Source organism: Oryctolagus cuniculus, chromosome 2 (assembly GCF_051225735.1).
Source record: "Oryctolagus cuniculus isolate XC-2025 breed Fujian yellow rabbit chromosome 2, ASM5122573v1, whole genome shotgun sequence".
Lineage (NCBI taxonomy): Eukaryota > Metazoa > Chordata > Mammalia > Lagomorpha > Leporidae > Oryctolagus > Oryctolagus cuniculus.
Genome location: NC_142868.1, coordinates 178,951,058 through 178,969,286, shown reverse-complemented (window position 1 = coordinate 178,969,286; position 18,229 = coordinate 178,951,058). Strand labels below are relative to the sequence as shown.

At 59.6% G+C, this 18,229-nt stretch overlaps 1 protein-coding gene across 6 annotated transcripts in view; it reads left to right on the top strand.

Annotated features, from left to right (window-relative positions):
• Positions 1 to 18,229, top strand: part of TOGARAM2 (TOG array regulator of axonemal microtubules 2) — a 60,882-nt gene continuing 42,653 nt past the window's right edge. For 2 of the 6 annotated variants that reach the window (XR_016229515.1, XR_016229514.1), the window contains exons 1-4: positions 4,714 to 4,945; positions 14,964 to 15,096; positions 15,687 to 15,800; positions 17,011 to 17,298. Coding sequence is in view for 3 of the 6 variants with exons in the window: in XM_051839897.3 (XP_051695857.3) it covers positions 15,069 to 15,096; positions 15,687 to 15,800; positions 17,011 to 17,298 (430 nt within the window). In the remaining 3 variants the exon portion in view is untranslated. Of the gene's footprint in view, positions 189 to 4,713; positions 4,946 to 14,963; positions 15,097 to 15,686; positions 15,801 to 17,010; positions 17,299 to 18,229 lie in introns of those variants that run through there. The other 4 variants (XM_089326617.1, XM_089326616.1, XM_051839897.3 and 1 more) reach the window with 3 other exon arrangements.

Here is an 18,229-nt window from a genome sequence, read left to right as displayed (position 1 = left end):
GTGCCCAGAGCCCAGCGGGCCTGGCCGTCCTCTGGCTGGCCCTGGCTTGTCCACCCTGGGAGGATGTGAGGGTCTCCTTCCTTTTGCCTCGCCCCCTGCAGGGCCCAGCGGGCCTGGAGACCACAGACCCAGCCTCGGGACCGCCCAGCCGAGGGGGCTCTCCTGAAACCTGGCTTCTCAGCTAGCAGGTGGGATGCCGGGGGTCTGGTTGCCAGGCACACTCTGGAGGGGGCCTGGCCTTGGACTGGTGGTGGTTCCGTTTCCTGAGAAGGGATTGGTGGTGGGGCGTGTGGGAGCGCACGTCAGTTCTGCGGTGGGAGACAGGTCCTCTCCCGCTGCCCTCCGCCCCTGGGATCCCAGCTTTGCTGCCGTGTGTTTTTCTGCACATGCTTTCCCCTCTCTTTTGGTTTCTGATGCCTTCCCTGGAGGGTCCCTGGATGGGCTGCGGAGAGAGATGCACCTGACCATCGCACACCTTTCTTGAGGTCTGCTTTTTCTCCATGGTCCCAGGAAGCAAAATAGTCTTTGAATGGAATGATAAACTTGTTATTGGATTCTGCTCAAGTTCTGGCCTCGTTACCTTGGCAACTTCAGATTACAGCAGAATTTTGGACTATGTGTTTTAAAAATTCTGGTCTTCAGAAATATTTCATGAACAAACGGGTCTTTGCGGGCTCACAGGCCTGGAAGCGGCCTCCCACCCGGCCCCTTACCGGAGCGTTGCATTGCATGCGGCTGCTGAAGACGCTGAGGTGGGGGCTGTGCAGGGGCCGCCTCAGCGTTCTGTAAGCCGGCGCTTCCCATGCTTCCTTTGCCGTGGGAGCTTTCTTCTTCTTCCCATTCACGTGGTGTCCCACACTGCACCTGGGGAGTGGCCGGGGGGAGATGCCCTGGGCAGGGTTGGGCAAGGGCATAACTCCAGACTGCAGCTGGATTAACACACAGGACCCACCTGGACCCCAGGGACTGCTTCTGCCTCGCCCATGTTCCAGGACCACTGAGCTGGAACATACAGGCGTCTGTGGGGGAGGGTCGGGGCAGGAGGAGACTGATGTCCCTAAGAAACGCCCCGGAAGGCCACTCTCTGGCTTCTTGAGCACCTCTGAGCCAGAGAATTCACTGCCATCGCGGAAGCCAGTTGCTGATAAGCTTACCCCTGGCACACCGTGAGGTAGCGCCTGAGCCCTGGAGCCGGTGGCCAAGCCCAGTCGGCCAGCTGCTCGGGCACGGGTCCCCTCTGTGAATTCACCGCTGTTGAAGTGACGCGGCCCCAGCCCCTCCTTGTCCTCCACCACCACCACCCCCCCGCACAGGCTGTGACTTGCTCGTGTTCTTCCCACAGGCGATGAGGAGTGGGTGGGAACGCGGCCTCGCCTCTCGCCACAGGCGCTGGGGGCGGGGCTGCCCTCCTGCCGGCCTCCTCCGAGGGCAGCTGCTCTTCTGTGTTGGGGAAGGTGCTTGGAGGCCGCCCCATGGACTTGACTTGTCCTCCCCTCCCAGGCGTGCGAGGCTTTGCGAGCCTCTGACCCAGTGGAGTGGCAGTGAGTGCATTGTCAGCTTGAAGGGACAGGAAACCTCCCTGGAGTGCCTTCAGCCATCAGGGGCCTTGGCACGGGGTGGCATTCAGCAGTGGGGCTGGAAAGTTGCTTGATCCCCAGATGTTGCTCCAAACCCCCCAGATACGCTCCTGGACATGGTCCCTTGAGGGTGTCCAATTGTGTGAGCTGTGCTCGGGGTTTTCTGGGGCTTTCGGACGCTCTGTTTCACCCTGTGTACCTGCCCTGCTCCGGGGAGGGAGGAATAGCCTATTAAATTCACCCCTGTGCTGTGCCTGCTGTCCTTTCTCCACTCCTAGGGTTGCACATTTCCTTCTGCTATCATTTCCTCCTGTTGGAGAACTTCCCTTAGCCATTCTTTTCTTTTATTCGAAAGGCACAGAGAGAGAGAGAGAGGAAGAAGGAGAGATCGCCCATCCTCTGGTTCACTCCCCAAATGCCTGAAATGGCCCTTAATGGGAGCTGAAGCCAAGAGCCTGGAAGCCAGCCCGGCTCTCCCATGTGGGCGGCAGGAACCCAGGTACTTGGGTCATCACCTGCTGCCTCCCAGCGTGCGCATTAGCAGAGGCTGGATTGGATGCAGAGCTGGGACGCACACCGGCGCTCTGAGATGGGTTGAGGGTGTCGCAAGCAGCATCTAACTGCCGTCCCAAATGCCATCCAAAGCATGATGGGTTTTTATAGGTGGAGATGTGGGAGCACTTTAGGAAGTGTCTTATTTTTTGTATGCTGTTATAAAAATGAATCAAATACCTTTTCTCTACTGGCTGCCAGATCTTTCCTCACCTGTTGGTTCCTTCTCTCTCCATCTTTTTATTTATATTCTCTCTTTAATTAAATTAATGAATTCATTGATCTATTCACACTCATTTTCCTCCATCCTTCCTTTTTCCTCCCATCCATCCATTCATTCCTCCACTCATCCTCCCATTCACCCATATTCCCATCATCCTTCCATCCATCCATCCATCCATCCTTCCATCTTCCCATCCCTCTTCCCATCCATCTATCCATCCATCCATCCTCCCATCCATCCATCCTCCTATCCATCCATCCATCCATCCTCCCATCCATCCATCCTCCTATCCATCCATCCATCCATCCTCCCATCCATCCATCCTTCCATCTTCCCATCCATCCCTCTTCCCATCCATCCCTCTTCCCATCCACCCATCCATCCATCCATCCATCCTTCCATCCTCCTATCCATCCATCCATCCACCCATCCATCCCCCATCCTTCCATCCTTCCATCCTTCCATCTTCCCATCCATCCTTCCATCCACTGTTGAAAGAACGGTGTCCTCCCTCCAGTTCTCTGTGGCTGTGGGGTGTAAGCTGCTCTTCTCTGACACTTCCTTTTTTGGGAATGGGAGAGGAGGGTGGGAGGGGCATAGCCCGTGTGGGGTGAGCAGTTGGATTTTTTTGGGTGAAGCCACTGAGAGACAGCTGGGCTCAGAAGCAGCAAAGTCAGGTGGCCTTGGGCCTGAGGGACCTATCACAACCACTGACTGTATGTGGGCCTCTGGGCCTCAGTTCTCCTCATCCATGATGTGAAAGGTTTGGTTGGTGCTCTCTGGTTTCGGCTTATGTTGCTTGTAATGATTTGGAGCTTCCCAGGGAACAAGTCAAGCAGAGGGAAGTGCAGCTGGGTGAGGACGGTTCTGGGTCCTTGGCAGTGCCTGAGCGCCACCCTCCCGCCAAGTTCTCGGACAATTAGTGCCTCCCAGCCCTCCAGGCTGGGGTAGAGCAGGTGCACTGGACTGAGAGGATGAGTCAGCCCTTGCAGAGTGCCTGTGCGGAGACAGTGCCTGTCCAGAGACGGTGCCAGCCTACCTCCTGGAAGGGAGGGGGCTTCCAGGCTGGGGCAGGTCCCAGACTTCAGGGCACCGGGCTCTGAGACCTGGAGGTCACGCAGTCTCTGATCCCCCCTGTCGCAAACTACAGCTTGGAAACCCAGGGCAGGCAGGGGCTTGTTGGAGGCCACAGAGGGAAGTTGGTGACAGCATCAGGGCTGAACACAAGTCTCTTGTCTCCTGGTCTCACCACTGAGAACTCACTCTCACTCCTGAGCTGTGTACCTGGGGCGAGGCCTTGCTCTGCCGGACTCATGTTCCCACCTGGCCCTGGGACTCTTCATCCCTGTCTCCCAGGGGCCGTCTCATGCCCGTGACCCCCCTTCCCAGGCTGCAGGAAACGCCTCTCTCCCAGGCCTCTGCGGGGAAGTCGGAGCTCGGGTCCCCTGCTGGCTCCCTCCCCCGGCCGCCCTGCCTTGCATGCAGGGGCCTTGCTCTCTGTCCTTGCCTGCTGGTGCGCCTCCGCCCTGCTGCAGCTGGCTGGACAACAGCTGCTCCTCCCCCAGGGCCTCAGTGGCTGTCAGGGAGGAGCAGAGCCCCAGGCCTCCCTGCTCGGCCCTCCTGAAGAACAGGAGCCCGGCCTGGAAACACCCTTGGTGTCTCTGGGCTCTCTGCTCTCAGCAAGGCTGCGTGGATTGGACAGCGAGGGTTAGGATAGGGTAGGGTGTGGAATGATGGCTGTTGTGTGGATTTCTGGCCAGGGGCCTGGACTCACTGAGGAAGCACACATGGCTGAGAGGTTCATGTTTTTAAAAAAGTTGGGGTGGAGGCACCTGGTTGGGGGGAGGCCACAGTCTTCTTGCTATGTAAGTGCTTCTGGGGGAGAAATGGAAAGGCCTACTATGCGCTAGACAAAGTCACAAGCCTGTTACCTGGGCCTATTTAATATTTCCAGCAGCTCTAGCAAGTCAGCACCATTATACCCATTTTATAGATGAGGAAACTGAGGCCAAGAAAGGTTACGTACTGGGGGCAGGATTCAGACCCAGCTCTGCCTGCTATTGAGGCCTGGCTGCTCCCTCTGTCTGCCCCTCTGCCTTTCAAAGCAGCTAGTGAGCTGGCCCCAACTGGGCCCAGCAGCCAAGTGAGCAAAACCAGGGGCTCAATGCCAACAGCCCTGCCCCAAGGCTTCCTTGCTGTGACCATCACTCTGTCTCGCTCTCTGGCATCCCCAGCCCCAGGGAACAGGTGAGTCACTGGGGAGTGCCCAGCACCCGGGCGAGCCACAGAGGCCACAGAGGACCAGTCTCCTGGCTCTGGCTGCGGCACACAGAGAGCGGTTGCTATGCAGCCTTGTTTATCCAAGGAGAGCCCAGAGCAGCAAGTCACCTGCCGCCCGCCGCCACGGCCGCCCCAGCGCCTGCCTGGACAGGAGGCTGTGGCCCAGTGGACTGGGCGGGGGCCAAGGCGGGCCAGGCTGGGGGCTGCCCGGTCCTTGCCCACTCCCTCCTGGGGTCCACAGCAGCATTGACTTTGGAGGGACCAAGGACCCTGAATTCCCCTGGCGGCAGGGGTTTGGCATCTGGACAGAGAGGTGAGCGGTTGCGGGTCCACCACCCCACTGGCACGGGAAGGGGCGGGGGGTGGTCAGGGCCCTGAAGTCCTTGGAGGGAACAGACAGGGACCGGACTTGGAGCAAGCACACGGCTGTGGTGAGAGGCACCGTGCCATCGTGACCTGGGGGCTGTGTGACCACGGAGCGGCCGGCCCCTCTCTAGACTTCTGTGCAACTCCGGCGGGGGAGGTGGGACTCCCTGCTCTCTGGGCAGGAGGCACTGCCCAGGTCCCGGCTTATGACCTGTGCAGGTGGGCGGTGCTCCACCTCGCCCGTGGCCAGGGCTCCAGGGAGCGCGAGGGCGGTGGTGTCCCAAGGGACAGTGGGGCACGGGGGGGACCCAGTTAAAGCGTTGAGTTTGGACTCTAACACCAGCCACTGACGCTCTTGCTGGCCTCTCAGCCTCAGTTCCTCATCTGTAAAGTGGGGTCAGTGAGTCCTCTCTGGGAGTGGAGACACCCGAGCCGGGCATGTCCCCTGCAGCCTCTGCGGCCCAGGCTGGCTTGGCTGGTTTCCGTCCAGGGAGAGCTGAAGAGGCATGCTGCGGCCGTGGGGGAGGGGTGCTGTCAGCCTGAGCCCTGGGGGACACCTAGGGGGCGGGGGCTGTCCCCACAGCCGTGAGCCAGCTGGGACGGGACACACACCGCGTCGCACGCCCCTGTTCTTCTGTTGGACATCTGGGCCGGGCTCTGGCTTTGGGCCTCTCTCCAGATGCTTGCTGGCCACATTCTTGGGCATCTTTTCCTGGATCGAGTGTGGGAGATCGTCTCAGGGTGCCTACCTAGGGGAGCGGAACTGCCAGCCCTGGGGTCTGTGCATCTGTAGCCTGGTAGACGAAGCTTCCCCGCCCCTGCCAGCCCGGCCTGGGGCCCCCCGCCCCGAGCACACCTCCACACGTGGACTCACCGCTCACTGTGCCCGGGGCTGATTTGGCGGAGTGGTGGCCCTTTGCCTTGCACCAGGAGCCTGAGCCCCCGGCCCGGCCTCTTCTCCCCTCTGCTTTTCCTTCCCTGAGCGCCTCCCTTCCCCCGCTCGCTGCCCCCGCTGCCCCCTCTCCCTTTCTCTTCTCCGCGGCGGGCTACGCTCGTCTGTTACTTCTCTGTCACTGGTCCGTGAGCTACAGACGTAGCCTCCTGCCTGCAGCCCCCAGATTTCCACTTTGGCCCACCTCCCATCACCACCTGGACCTTGGTTTCCGGCAGAAGCCATTGAACGTTTCTGAGGCCGAGCCCAGCCCAGCCCCGTGGCCTGGACAGGCACAGGCAGAAGCCTGACCCCTGTTCCAGGACAGCCCACCCTCTCACGGCACGTGACAGCCGGATGCCAGAGTCCAGGTCAGGACGCCTGCGCCGGGACTGTCGTTGGAAAGGGCGTTGGGTTTCTTCCCCGTCGCTCCCACGCCCGGGTCCCTGCCAGAGCTCACAGACCCTGGCTGGAAGACAGGAGCTCCCGCGCCGAGCAGGGGCACCTGGCGTTCCTGGAGCCCTGGCCACGCCCTTTTTCCTTCAAGACCCCGTGACCTAGACCAAGCACTCGGGCGCTGCCTCGAGGGTGGCAATCTCAAGGGGAGGACAGAGGCTGCCGAGTCCCCGGCCCCATTGCGCATCGCCCTGGCGCTTCCGGCGGGATTTGCTGCAATGGCTCCCAGCCCCACGGGAATATGGGCTCTGCCCAGGGCCTGGAGGGCCGAGGCGGGCGTTGTCAGGGGCCTTGGTGGGCAGCTGGAAAAGGCAGCTCTGCTCCCAGCCCCGCAGAAGGCTTGGTGGCTGCTGGCCACTGTGATGCCCTGGGCAGGCGCTGGCTCCTGATGGCCTTGGGTGCGTGGCGTGTTGCGGGCCCAAGGGAGGCGCGTGTTGAAGCCCTGTCCCCAGGGTGTTTGTCTTGGTGGGTGGGGCCTGTGGGAAGTCATTAGGGATAGGTGAGGCCATGGGGTGGGCCCCTGTGATGGGCTAATGGCCAGATAGCGCCCCCCTTTTCCGTGGAGGGTGTGGGGAGAAAGCCACCACAGCCAGGAGTCCTTACAGGGATCCCAGTTCAGCCCCCAGGACCGGGAGCCCCGGTTCTGTCATGTGAGCCGCCCAGCCGCTGTGGTTGGTCACGTCGGCCCAGGAGGGCTCAGGTTTGGTTCTGCAGGTGCTCGGGGCCTCCCACGAACCCTTCACCCGCCAGCGAGGACACTAGCTGAGTCGTTAGGAACTGTCCAGCCCGAACTGTAGCTACGGGGGAAGCAGGTACGGGCACTTGTGTTAAATTACCAGTGGGCGCTTTGATTCATCTCAGTTCCTGTCTGCATCAACACGATACACGAAGGCGGGGACAGGTGTGGGGGATTTTGGGTTTTATAGATTTATGTACCAATTACGGACCCTTTGTCACCAGGGCCATGGTGGGCTCAGACTGTTCCTTCTGAGTATTAGAAAAACATGCTTTTTAAAAAAAGATTTATGTACTTGAAAGGCAGAGAAACAGGGAGAGGGAGAGGGAGAGGGAGAGGGAGAGGGAGAGGGAGAGGGAGAGACCTTGCATACCCAACAGCTGGGGCTGGGCCAGGCCGAAGCCAGAAGCCAGGAGCTTCATCCTGGCCTCCCACAAGGGTGCAGGGCCCAAGCACTTGAGCCAACTTCAGTTCCTTTCCCAGGCCATCAGCAGGGAGCTGGATTGGAAGAGGAACAGCTGGGAATGGAACTGGCGCTCAGATGTAGAATGCCAGCATCACCCATGGCAGCTTAACCTGCTGTGCCATGGTGCCGGCCCCCAAAGGACGCTTCTTCCTCCAGACTCTTTACTTCCAGTCATCAGAAAAAGACTGAAAAGTGCAGCGTTGCAGTGTGTGCAGTGTGAAAGGCGCCCCCTTAATAATGACAGCCTTGGGCAGTGCTCCACATGAGCGCTAAGTGAAACTGCAACTCACAGACCAGCGTCTCAGCAGAATCCCCTGGGGCTGGGAGGACGCTCCCCTTCTTCTCCCCCGCCCACCCATTCCCCACTGTCCTCCCCCAACACACGCCCTGGGCTGCTGTGATCCGTAGCTGTGTGGAGCACACGAATGTCGGGGAGGCCCTGTCTGCCCAGGGCTGCTGCCCGCCCGCTGTGTCCTGAGGTCACTAAGAGGTGCTCAGCCTGCTTCCCCGCCTCTGTTCTGCTGGGGAGGGGTCTCTTCCCAGCGTTTCCCAGCCTGACCTGCTCTCCCAGTGTCCGCCCTGGCCCGCCCACCACCTCCTCTCGGTCCAGAATACTCAAGCAATAAAGGCCATCCTGTGCCACGAGGCCATGAACTTGCCACCCAGCCCCAGCCTGGCCTCCGTAGCCTCCAGAGACTTGCACAGGGGACAGTCCCCTTTCTGTGAGCCTCTGAACACAGCAAAACAATGACTCAGCAAACAAGGGTTCTAACAGCCACTGTCCAGTGAGCACCTGCTCGGGGCCAGCCACAGCCTGAAATGCTTTTCCTATTTCGTTGACTTTTCTCAGTAACCTCGTGGGACAGGTATTATTTCCATTTTGCACATGAACAGAGGCTCAGGACGTTCAGCCGCGTGTCCCAGGCCACACAGCTGACAGGCGTGGGTTCGAATCCATGCTTGCTGATCCCTGCACATACACTCTGACATGCTCGGTGATGAACAGACACCATGGCCTGACTCTGCCAGGCTCTGTGTGACCTTGATAGAGGTCGTTAACCTCTCTGGGCCTCAATCTCTTACCTACAAAGCGAGGACAATGCTATCTACTTTTTTTAGTTAAGCAGCATGGGATCTGGAATCATACAGAGCAGTGCTGGGACAGGGCACCCTGGATCTCAGGAATGTTAACTGCCTGCACCTCATTTCTGCTCAACAAGACTGTGTGTAGAGAGGGCTTTAACTTTTAAAAAAAATATTGGTTTAATTATTTGAAAAGCAGATTGACAGAGAGAGAGGGAGAGACAGAGATCTTCCATTCACTGGTTCACTCCCGAAATGGCTGCAATGGCCAGAGCTGGGCTGATCCAAAGCCAGGAACCAGGAGCTTGTTCTGGGTCTCCCATGTGGGTGCAGGGGCCCAAACACTTGGGCCATCTTCTACTGCTTTCCCAGGCCCTTAACAGTGAGCTGGATGGGAAGTGGAGCAGCTGGGACTTGAACTGGCGCCCACATGGGATGCTGGCGCTGCAGGCAGAGGTTTAACCTGCTCCGCCACAGGGCCAGCCCCACGTTCTTCCGATCCCTCTCTTGTGGCTTGCCGGGCACGACTCCTCTGGCCTCCCCAAGTGTCCTTGCTCTTTCTCCCTATGGCTTCCCTGCCTCTGTCAGCTTCTCCTTACTGTACCTGCAGACCTGAGACAAGCTACTCAGGAGGGGGAGTTTTGTTTTTAGGCCCCTTGGTTTTGTGCCTGGTGAGGACAGAGGTGGCTCCATGGAGGAGCTGGGGGACAATGCATGGCCCCGCCTGGGGTGACAGTGGGCATTCATTTGTTCTGCCTGGAGTGACAGGCAGGGTCGGGGAGGGTCCTCTCACCCTGCCTGGGGTCACAGTGGTGTCCACTGATCCTGCAGAGTCACCCTGACCATTCACTCAGAAGCACGAACTCATAGACGTGAACTTGAGGGGTCAATGGCACCATCTAGTTTCAGCCTTTTACTCGCTGAACACATCTGTCTCCTCCCACGGGAGGGTATCTGTGCAACCTGGTGTGTCTTGTACGGATGGGGGTCTGGCTCATCGTAAGTTTAAAGATATGATGGCTATATGGTCATGCATGTTCATGTGTGTGCATGTACCTATGCAGGGCATGTGTGTACAAGTATGTATGGCACATATGCACATGTGTACATATATGCATGTGTGTGCCCTGTGTGACTCTGTGTGTGTGTGTGTGTGTGTGTGTGTGTGTGTGTGTGGTTGTTCTCCCCAGGGAAGGAGGCGGAGGGTTCAGATCCGACACTACTGAGCCACTGGAATATATCAGTAATGGCACTACATTCTTTCTGTATATTACTTCAATCATAATAAAAAATGTTTTAGGACTATTTTTTAAGATGAAGAGACTGAAGCTCAGAGGAATTCAATACCTTTCCCAAGTTAATACAAGGGCGCAAGGGCAGGATCCCAACCAGCGGTGTCTGACTCGCAGGCCAACGGCCCAGGTGTCCCAGTGGCACCCGGAGCAGGGGCCTCCTGGGGCATGGGCTCTGGGGTGGGAGGGGCCTGCATCTGTCTGCAGAGAGTAGTGCAGTCGCGCTCGTTTGTAGACTCTGCCGCCCTCCCTCACCGTGGTCGTCCTTCCTTCCGCTCTCCACTCTCTTGGCCTGGGCACCATTGTCCCCACCGCGTCCATCCGAGCTAGAGTCTAAAAGGGGAAGGGGTGGATCACAAGGCAGCAAGGGGAGCGTGGGTGTGGCAGCCCTGGGAGCAGGGTGGGGAGGGGGTCCTGGGCCCACCCTGGGCCTGCCCTGGGCCTGCCCTCTCTGCTCAGGGCCTCTCCCCGGCCCTCCTCGTGCTGCTCCCTCGGGGATAAGTCTCTGCCAGCTCGCTTGGGAGCAGGGTGGACACAGACCGGGCACTGACTCCCTACTGTGGGCTGTGCCAGGCCCAGGGGCAGCTGGGATTCTGTCCTTGGGGCTGACACTGTACAGGGCCAATCCTGGCTTTAGTTTTTTTTCCACTTGAAACTTGAGAACCTGAGTCCCTTCTGTCACCGTCTTCATTGCTGTGGTGCTGGTCACCGTGGAGCCTTTGTAACTACAGTGGAAGTGGAAGGAGTGGCCAACTGTCACCTTGGGCCACCCCCTTCCCTGAAACCACACCGTAAGTGGCAGGAGTGGACAACAGTCTCTCACCTTGGGCCACCCCATGCCCTGAGCTGGCAGGCTGAGGCTGGGGGTGGAGGTGTCAGTCACTGGTGTCAGTGCAGATCACAGGAGTGAGGACAGAATCCAGGTCGGCAGGACCCACGGGCCTGTGCAGCACTTTGGGTCAAGGTGGGCTGTTCTAACAGGGAGAGTGACGGAGCCGGGTGCCTTGTGATCAGATGCCAGGTGGTGTCCATGCTACCCCCTGGGGCTTTGTCCACATTCATGCTGGATTTCTCCTTCTGAGAGCTTGAACGAGGCACTCTGGTATGGGATATGGGCATCCCCTGTGGCGGCTCGACCCACCGTGCCACAACGCCCACCCTGCGGCTGCTTTTTAGAGTTTGGGTGTGCATCTTTAAGTTCCCTCCAGGCCCTGGACCTGGGAATTATCCCAGAAAGCTGCCTCTCCTGGTTGTCACAGAAGCCAGGGTTGCGTGGCCCTAAGTGGGCACTGAGGACACCCTGCTGTGCATCCCTCGGAGGGGCCTCAAAGTGGCTGTGCCCCCTGCGATGCCGTAACAAGTCCTGGACAGGCTTTGGGCTTCCTTTCCGTACTGCCCGTGTCTCTGAGGACACGGAGGGCCCTGGGCTTGGGCAGTTGATGCTTTCACTGACATGGAGGCTGTCGGGGGAGTCTGAGCCCAGAGCAGCAGAGGGGCTGCCGAACGCGGGTAGCTCCAGGCCTCTAGCAGGGGTGGGGACCCTCTGGCCAGCTGGCCATGCAGGGCCCATGAAATCATTCAGTCTGGTGCTGCCAAGGCAACTGCAGGTGGGACTTGAACTTCAATACGTATCTATAGGAGGCCGGCGCTGTGGCGTAGTGGTTAAGCCGCTGCCTGCAGTGCCGGCATCCCATATGGGCACCGGTTCAAGTCCCGTCTGCTCCACTTCCAGCTCTCTGATATGGCCTGGGAAAGCAGTAGAAGATGGCCCAAGTCCTTGGGCCCCTGCACCCATATGGGAGACCCAGAGGAAGCTCCTGGCTCCTGGCTTTGGATGGGTGTAGCTCTGGTCATTGCGGCCAATTGGGGAGTGAACCAGTGATTGGAAAGACCTCTCTCTCTCTCTCTCTCTCTCTCTCTCTCTCTCTGCCTCTCCTTCTTTCTCTGTGTAACTCTGACTTTCAAATAAAAATAAATAAATCTTAATACATATCTATAGTGGCTACTTTTTGGGCTGATAATTTTGTATGGCCCACAAATGGATGTTATAAATATCTAAGTGGTCCTTGGCAGAAAGCAAGCTCCCCCAGACCTGGCAGAGCCTCCTGGAGAGGGACCCTTTTTGGGAAATGGAGGCAGCAGGACACACCTTACGCCTTGCAGTGAGAATCAGCCCTGAGCTCGTCCTAGGAGAGGATCTGAACTATGTGCACCAATCCTGTTTGAGTATCACCATCACTTAGGAATTCAGGAAAAAATACAGTCAGATCCCGGGGACTGCTCCCCTAGAAGACACCAGTTCATGCGGGGTCTGAGCAGGGCCTTGGAGTCTGCCACGTTCACGGGTCTCCAGGCAGTTCTGATCTGCAGCCAAGGCTGAGAACAGGGATGGAGCTGAACAAGCACGTGTTGGACTGGTGTTGCGGCACAGTGGGTGAAGCCACCTGTGAGAAGCTGGCCTCTCATATTGGAGTGCTGGTTCAAGTCCTGGATGTTTGGCTTCTGATCCAGCTCCCTGCTAATGCACCTGGGAAGGCAGTGGAGGATGGCCCACGTGCTTGGGGCCCTGGACCCACATGGTAGATCTGGATGGAGTTCCTGGCTTTTGTCTGGTCCAGCCCTGGCTGTTGCAGTTATCTGGGGAGTGAACCAACAGATGGACTATCTCTCTATGTGTCTCCCTCTCTCTGTCGCTCTGCCTTGCAAATCAATCAATCTATCTACCTTTAAAAAATCAATAGCCTTGCTTCTCCCTGTAATTTCCCTACAACGTATACCTGTGTTTAGAGACAGGGTAGCAGGTGGGGCCTGCACTGCTTGCGGCTCCCACGGTTCGGACCCCAGATTGTTCTCTGCAGTGCCGCTGTGGAAGGGCTGTCTTGCCTGGGTGCTGCCCGCTGGGCGTGGCCAGGCAGGAGTCTCTTCCCGTTGCCTGGGTGAAGGTTGGGTGTCCTTAGCAGCCTCCTCCTCCGCACCTTGCCTGCCCGAGCTGCTGGGTCTCATGGACATATGGACATTCACGGCCACTTTTCACTCCCCCCCCTGTGGGGAGCAATCCGGACTGGACTGAGTTACTGAAATTAGGACTTATTCTGTGCATCTGCTCTCCCACAATATGGCGCTGGGAGAGAAGTAAACAGCTTCCGCACAGCTGCCTCCAGTTCAACCAATTAACTGTAGGACTTGCTCCTGATTGGAGAGCAGCGTACTCGGCGTTTGGGCAGCCGAGTTGGGATTGGCGGAGGAGGACTATAAAGGAGGAGAGAGACGGCATGCACCGAGAACATCTATGGGGAACATCTAAGGGGAACGCCTGTGCAGCCCCCCAGAGAGCCGGCCGGCGGAGTGCCGCTCCCCTGCGGAAGTGGGGAATGCGGCCAGGGGGAACTGCCCTTCCACGGAGGTGGAAGGGATAGTAGCCAACCCGGGAAGAACCAGCAGCAAACCCGGGGAGGGCCGAGCAGACGAAAGAACAGCGCAGGGTCCTGTGTTGCTCCTCCACGAAGAGGGGGAGCGACACCCCCCCCCCCCGTAGCGAAATCCCCAGACAAGGACATCATCAGCAATGATATGAGCCAGGGCCAAGCCAGACTGGGGCAGTGGGGTTGAGTCCCAGCTGCTGCCTTCTGGGGCCTGGGTGGGGACAGTGGCAGGCTGGCTTCCAGAGGGAGACAGGTTCTCTCAGTTCCTGAGCTGGGATTTGTTGCTCAGCCAAAGGGAGTTGGCACACATCCTGCCCTGTCCCCAGGGAGCTGCCAGGGGCTAGAAATACGGGCTCTACTCCTGATTTTATTTTTTTCCATTTTATTTGAAAGGCAGAGAAACAGAGAGATAGAGAGAGATCTGCCACCTGCTGGTTCACTCCCCAAAGGCCTGCAAAAGTCAGTCTCCACAAGGGTGGCAGGGACCCAAGTACCTGAGCCCCCTCTGCTGCCTCCCAGGGTGCGCATGAGCAGGAAGCTGGGTCAGAAGTGGAGGAGCAGCCGGCGCTGTGGCTCACTAGGCTAATCCTCCTCCTGCGGCGCCGGCACCCCGGGTTCTAGCCCCGGTTGGGGCGCCAGATTCTGTCCCGGTTGCCCCTCTTCCAGGCCAGCTCTCTGCTGTGGCCCGGGAGTGCAGTGGAGGATGGCCCACGTGCTTGGGCCCTGCACCCCATGGGAGACCAGGAAGAAGCACCTGGCTCCTGGCTTCGGATCAGTGCAGTGCCGGCCGTGGTGGCCTTTAGGGGACTGAACCAATGGAAGGAAGACCTTTCTCTCTGTCTCTCTCTCTCTCACTGTCTAACTCTGCCTGTCTGAAAATAAAAATAATAATAATAAAAAAAAGAAGTGGAGGGGCCGGCATTCGAATCAGGCACATCGATATGGGATGCAGACATCCCGAACAGTGACGTAATAAATGCTGTACCAAACACCTGTCCTCTGCCTCTGACTTCACCACCGATCGGCTCTGACCTGTGAGAACAAAGGAGTCACCTTTACCCTCAGCCAAGTCACAGGAGAAAGGAAGCGAGGCCCCGGGCAAGAGCTGACAGCTGTCCCTGTAGGCTCGAGGGGGCCTCGGAAGAGGCTGGCAGGGGTCAAGCCTCAGCCACAGGACCCCGAGACAGCCGAGGGGGTCAGAGGCGCGCTTGTTTGCCCAGCTGAGAGTGAGGGCCATGGACTTCACGCAGGCCAAGGCAGGTGCACCCCGAAGGAAATCAGGGGAGCCCATGTCACTCAGAGTTCCTCGTGGGACTTCAGGGCAGTCAGTGTGGGGAGGGGGAGAGGCTTTGGAGAGCAGACACTGATGCAGACAACACCCCGAGTCCCGCCTTCCCTGACACCGTGGTGCCCGCAGCCCAGTGGCGAGGAGTGGGGGGAGGTCTCACTGACACTGACACCCTTGTACCTGACTCTTCCTTCGAAGGCTGGAGGCAGATGGGAGAGTCCGGGGCTCCCATGTGTCCCCGCGGAGCGCCTTCAAACGCTTTGTTTTGACTTCTCTCTGGCCTCCCCACAGGTCCCTGGATGTCACAGGGCACAGCCCTCTGGACCTGCAACGACTGTGGTCACACAACAGCGGCTGCCCCTGTACAGCCCCGCAGGCGCCTTCGCCACCCTGGACATGGGTACCCGTGACGATGCCTCCCCGGGTAAGGGTGCCGAGGGGACCCGCTTGCTGGTGTGTTCCAGGTGGAGGGTCTTCACCCTTAGGACCCAGGCTCTGTCTGGGGGAGGAGCCTGTAGTCACATGGCTCCCTGGCCTGGGGCGGGGCTTGGAGCATTCTAGCAACTTGGCCTGAGCTTTGCCTCTACTCGCAGGGGCAGGGTGTGCTGGCTTCTCACAGGACTGGTGCCGTTCTGGGGCCAGGGGTGTGTGCCTGGGCAGACCATGAGGGCTGGGGCTGGGGCAGGGTGGCGGTCTCATTTCTTTGGCCCATGCAGGCGGCCAGCGGCCCCTTAGCATCAGCAGCCGGGACTCCAGGCCTGGCCCTGCCCTTGTGGGTCTTGAGTGTCACCTGGGAAGGGAGGGCCTGGGCCCTGCCTTGACGGACAGCGTGCTGTGGACTGCAGAGCTGCTGAGCCCTGGAGCGGCGGGGGGCCACTGCAGGCGCTTGGACCTTGGGCCAGAGACCCCGAGGGGCAGAGGGCTCTGGGGTGACAGCATTGGCAACTCAGTCTGTTCCCTCGCCCTGGCCTGGGCGGGCTCTGAGGTGCGGCTGCCCCGTGGCTCTGTCCACAGCCAAGGTTGTGGCTCCTGTGGCCGTGTACTGTGGCAGCGTCCCTCGGACCAGCGCCGGGCCTCACGTGCTGCCGCTTGGAGGCGCCAACCCCTGCCTGCCTGCTCTTGGAGAAGGTGAGACAGTGGCTCGCCGAGGCCCGAGGCTCTCTGGGGGCCTTGGGAAGAGGATGGGGCTCCAGCTGGCCACTGCCCAGCCAGGGCCATGGTCATGGGGGAGCCTCATCCTAGGGGAGGAGCTGAGTGTCGGAGGCCAGGGCTTCTCAGGCCACGGTGGGTGAGAGCTCTGGGTGGCTTTCAGCAGGTGCTTCCAACTCTCCACTTCAGGAGTAGGGGTGGACAGAGGGAGGCCCCGGGGAGCAGGCAGTGGGCCTGTCAGCACGCGCCAGGCTCTGCAGGGCAGGGCCTGGGAGGGCATCCAGCCTCGCTTCACGCCTCGTTCCACTCCGTGACTTTCTCTTTGGCTTTGCAGAGCTGTGGTGCCCTGGCCCTGGCTGGAGAACCTGTTGGTTCCCTCCCTGGCCCTGTTTCCTGCCAGCCTCCTTATGGGCCTGCGGCTGGCCCAGAGTCCGGCTTTCCTTGGGACTGGTGCCAGCTGCAGTTCATTCTCTGCGGCCGGGGCCCCAGGGTCTCAGAGCTTACGTGCGGGGCGTCCAGGAAGAGCTGTGTGTGAGCTGCTGGTCAAGTCCTCCTGCTGTTCCTTTTCCCAGGACCCCTTGGGCCCAGCTCAAACACCACCACTGCACAAGGGCCTCCCACGCCCTCCTTCCCCTGCCGGTGCCCGGAGCGTGGGCTTGTCACTCTCGTACAGCATATCTCAGGCAGGCCTTGCACTGAACTGCCCAGCCTTATTCCTTTCCTGCATTGACAGTCCCTTGATAACAGAGTGTGCCTGCCTCAGCTCTGACTCCCCTCTGCCTGTGCAGGCCTGGCCACTGGTGGATGCTTGCAAATGCGTGTTGAACGAGGTCTTGGATGGACTTGAGTCCACCTGAGAGGGGTCTGCCCTGATGGCCTGCACTGCTCTCTCCAGTCTGTCTGGAATCTCCCAGGTGCCAGGAGCGCTCCACGGACAGGCTGGGTCCCGGCGACTGGCGATGTGGTCCCTGGGCAGGGGCCTCCTGAGTGTTGACGGCCTCCCTCTGTGCTCGCTCCACTTTTGGTCCCTTGAGCCCCTGAAAGGCGGGCATTGTTCAGGTTAGGCCTCCACAGACCCCTTGAGACAATGAATCAGCTCCAGGAGTAGAGGACTGGGGTCCACCAGGCAGGCAGCAGAGGGCGCTGGTGTCAGTGCCACCCCAGGCCTCCATGCCGCTGTCTCCCTCAGCCGCCCTGCAGCCCGTGCCCAGCGTCTTGCCCAGCAGCGGGAAGCCATCACAGCTCCGGAGTGGACCTGCGGACCCAGGCAGCCTCAAACTGGACACCCCCTCACAGGGCTGGCAGGCCAGGAACGGTCACCCCCAGAGCCTCGGGGGCCTGCCTTTGGGGCCTCATCCCCTGGCGCCTCTGCCCTCGCTGGATTCAGAGGCCAGCAGTGTGGCCCGGGACACCACCCAGATCAAGGACAAGCTCAAGAAGAGGCGCCTGTCGGAGGGCCTGGCAGCGTCTTCCCAAGGTGAGCCCTGGCCCCTGCCCACCCGCCCCAGGTCGGGGATCCCAGGTGACAGCAGGTGACCTGAGGGCGTGCTAGGACCTCCGGGGTCGGTCAGTGGGCACCTTCTCTGTGGCGGGCTGGCCTTCTGGGTCACCGCAGCAGCTCCCAGTCAGCTCCCCTCCTCACCACCCTGGTCCCCTCTCTGCTCCCTGGGGACTCTTCTGAAACAAACCCTCCTCTGCCACTCCCTCTGAGTGTGCTGCAAACCACCCACGGCTTCGGAGGACCAGGCCCCCAGCCTCACGCGCGTCTGTGCCACTTTCTCCCTGTGGCCTCTTACTCTGTGGACATGCGGACCGTCCAGTCTTTGGAGCACGTGGGCTCTTTCCAGCCTGGGGTTTAGAACCTGCTGCTCCCCACCCCCTCCATTCCCCACCCCACTGACCCCCACCTATCCTCCTTCCAAGAGGCTCAAAAGCCTCCCTGAGTGGGTCCCCCGGCCCCTCCCCCCAAGTCTGAATTTGTCCCACCTGATGTCCTCTCGCTCTCCTTCAGTTCTCGGCACGGTTGGCATTTGTGTGTGTGTGCACTTGAGTTGAAACCTGAATCGTGCACTTGACCTTAACCTCCAGGAGGGCAGGGCCAGGGTGAGGCACAGCTGCGTGGCACCCAGCAGGCTCCCACGACCTGGTTGTTGCATAGATGAGCAAAGAATTGAGCAGCAGCTGCTGTACACCGTGCACTTCTCTCTCGTCTTCAGCCGGGGGACAAACCAGTCAGCGCCATGCTCAGTCTTAGCCCTGATACTCACGGGCTCCGGGGCTCTGAGCCAGACAGTAAGCCTGCAAGCCTCAGTTTCCTCCTCTGTGAAATGGGGATACAGAAGTCTCCCCTTATCCTTGAAGGGTGTGTTTCAAGACCCCCAGTGCGTGGCTGAGCCCCCACCCCCACC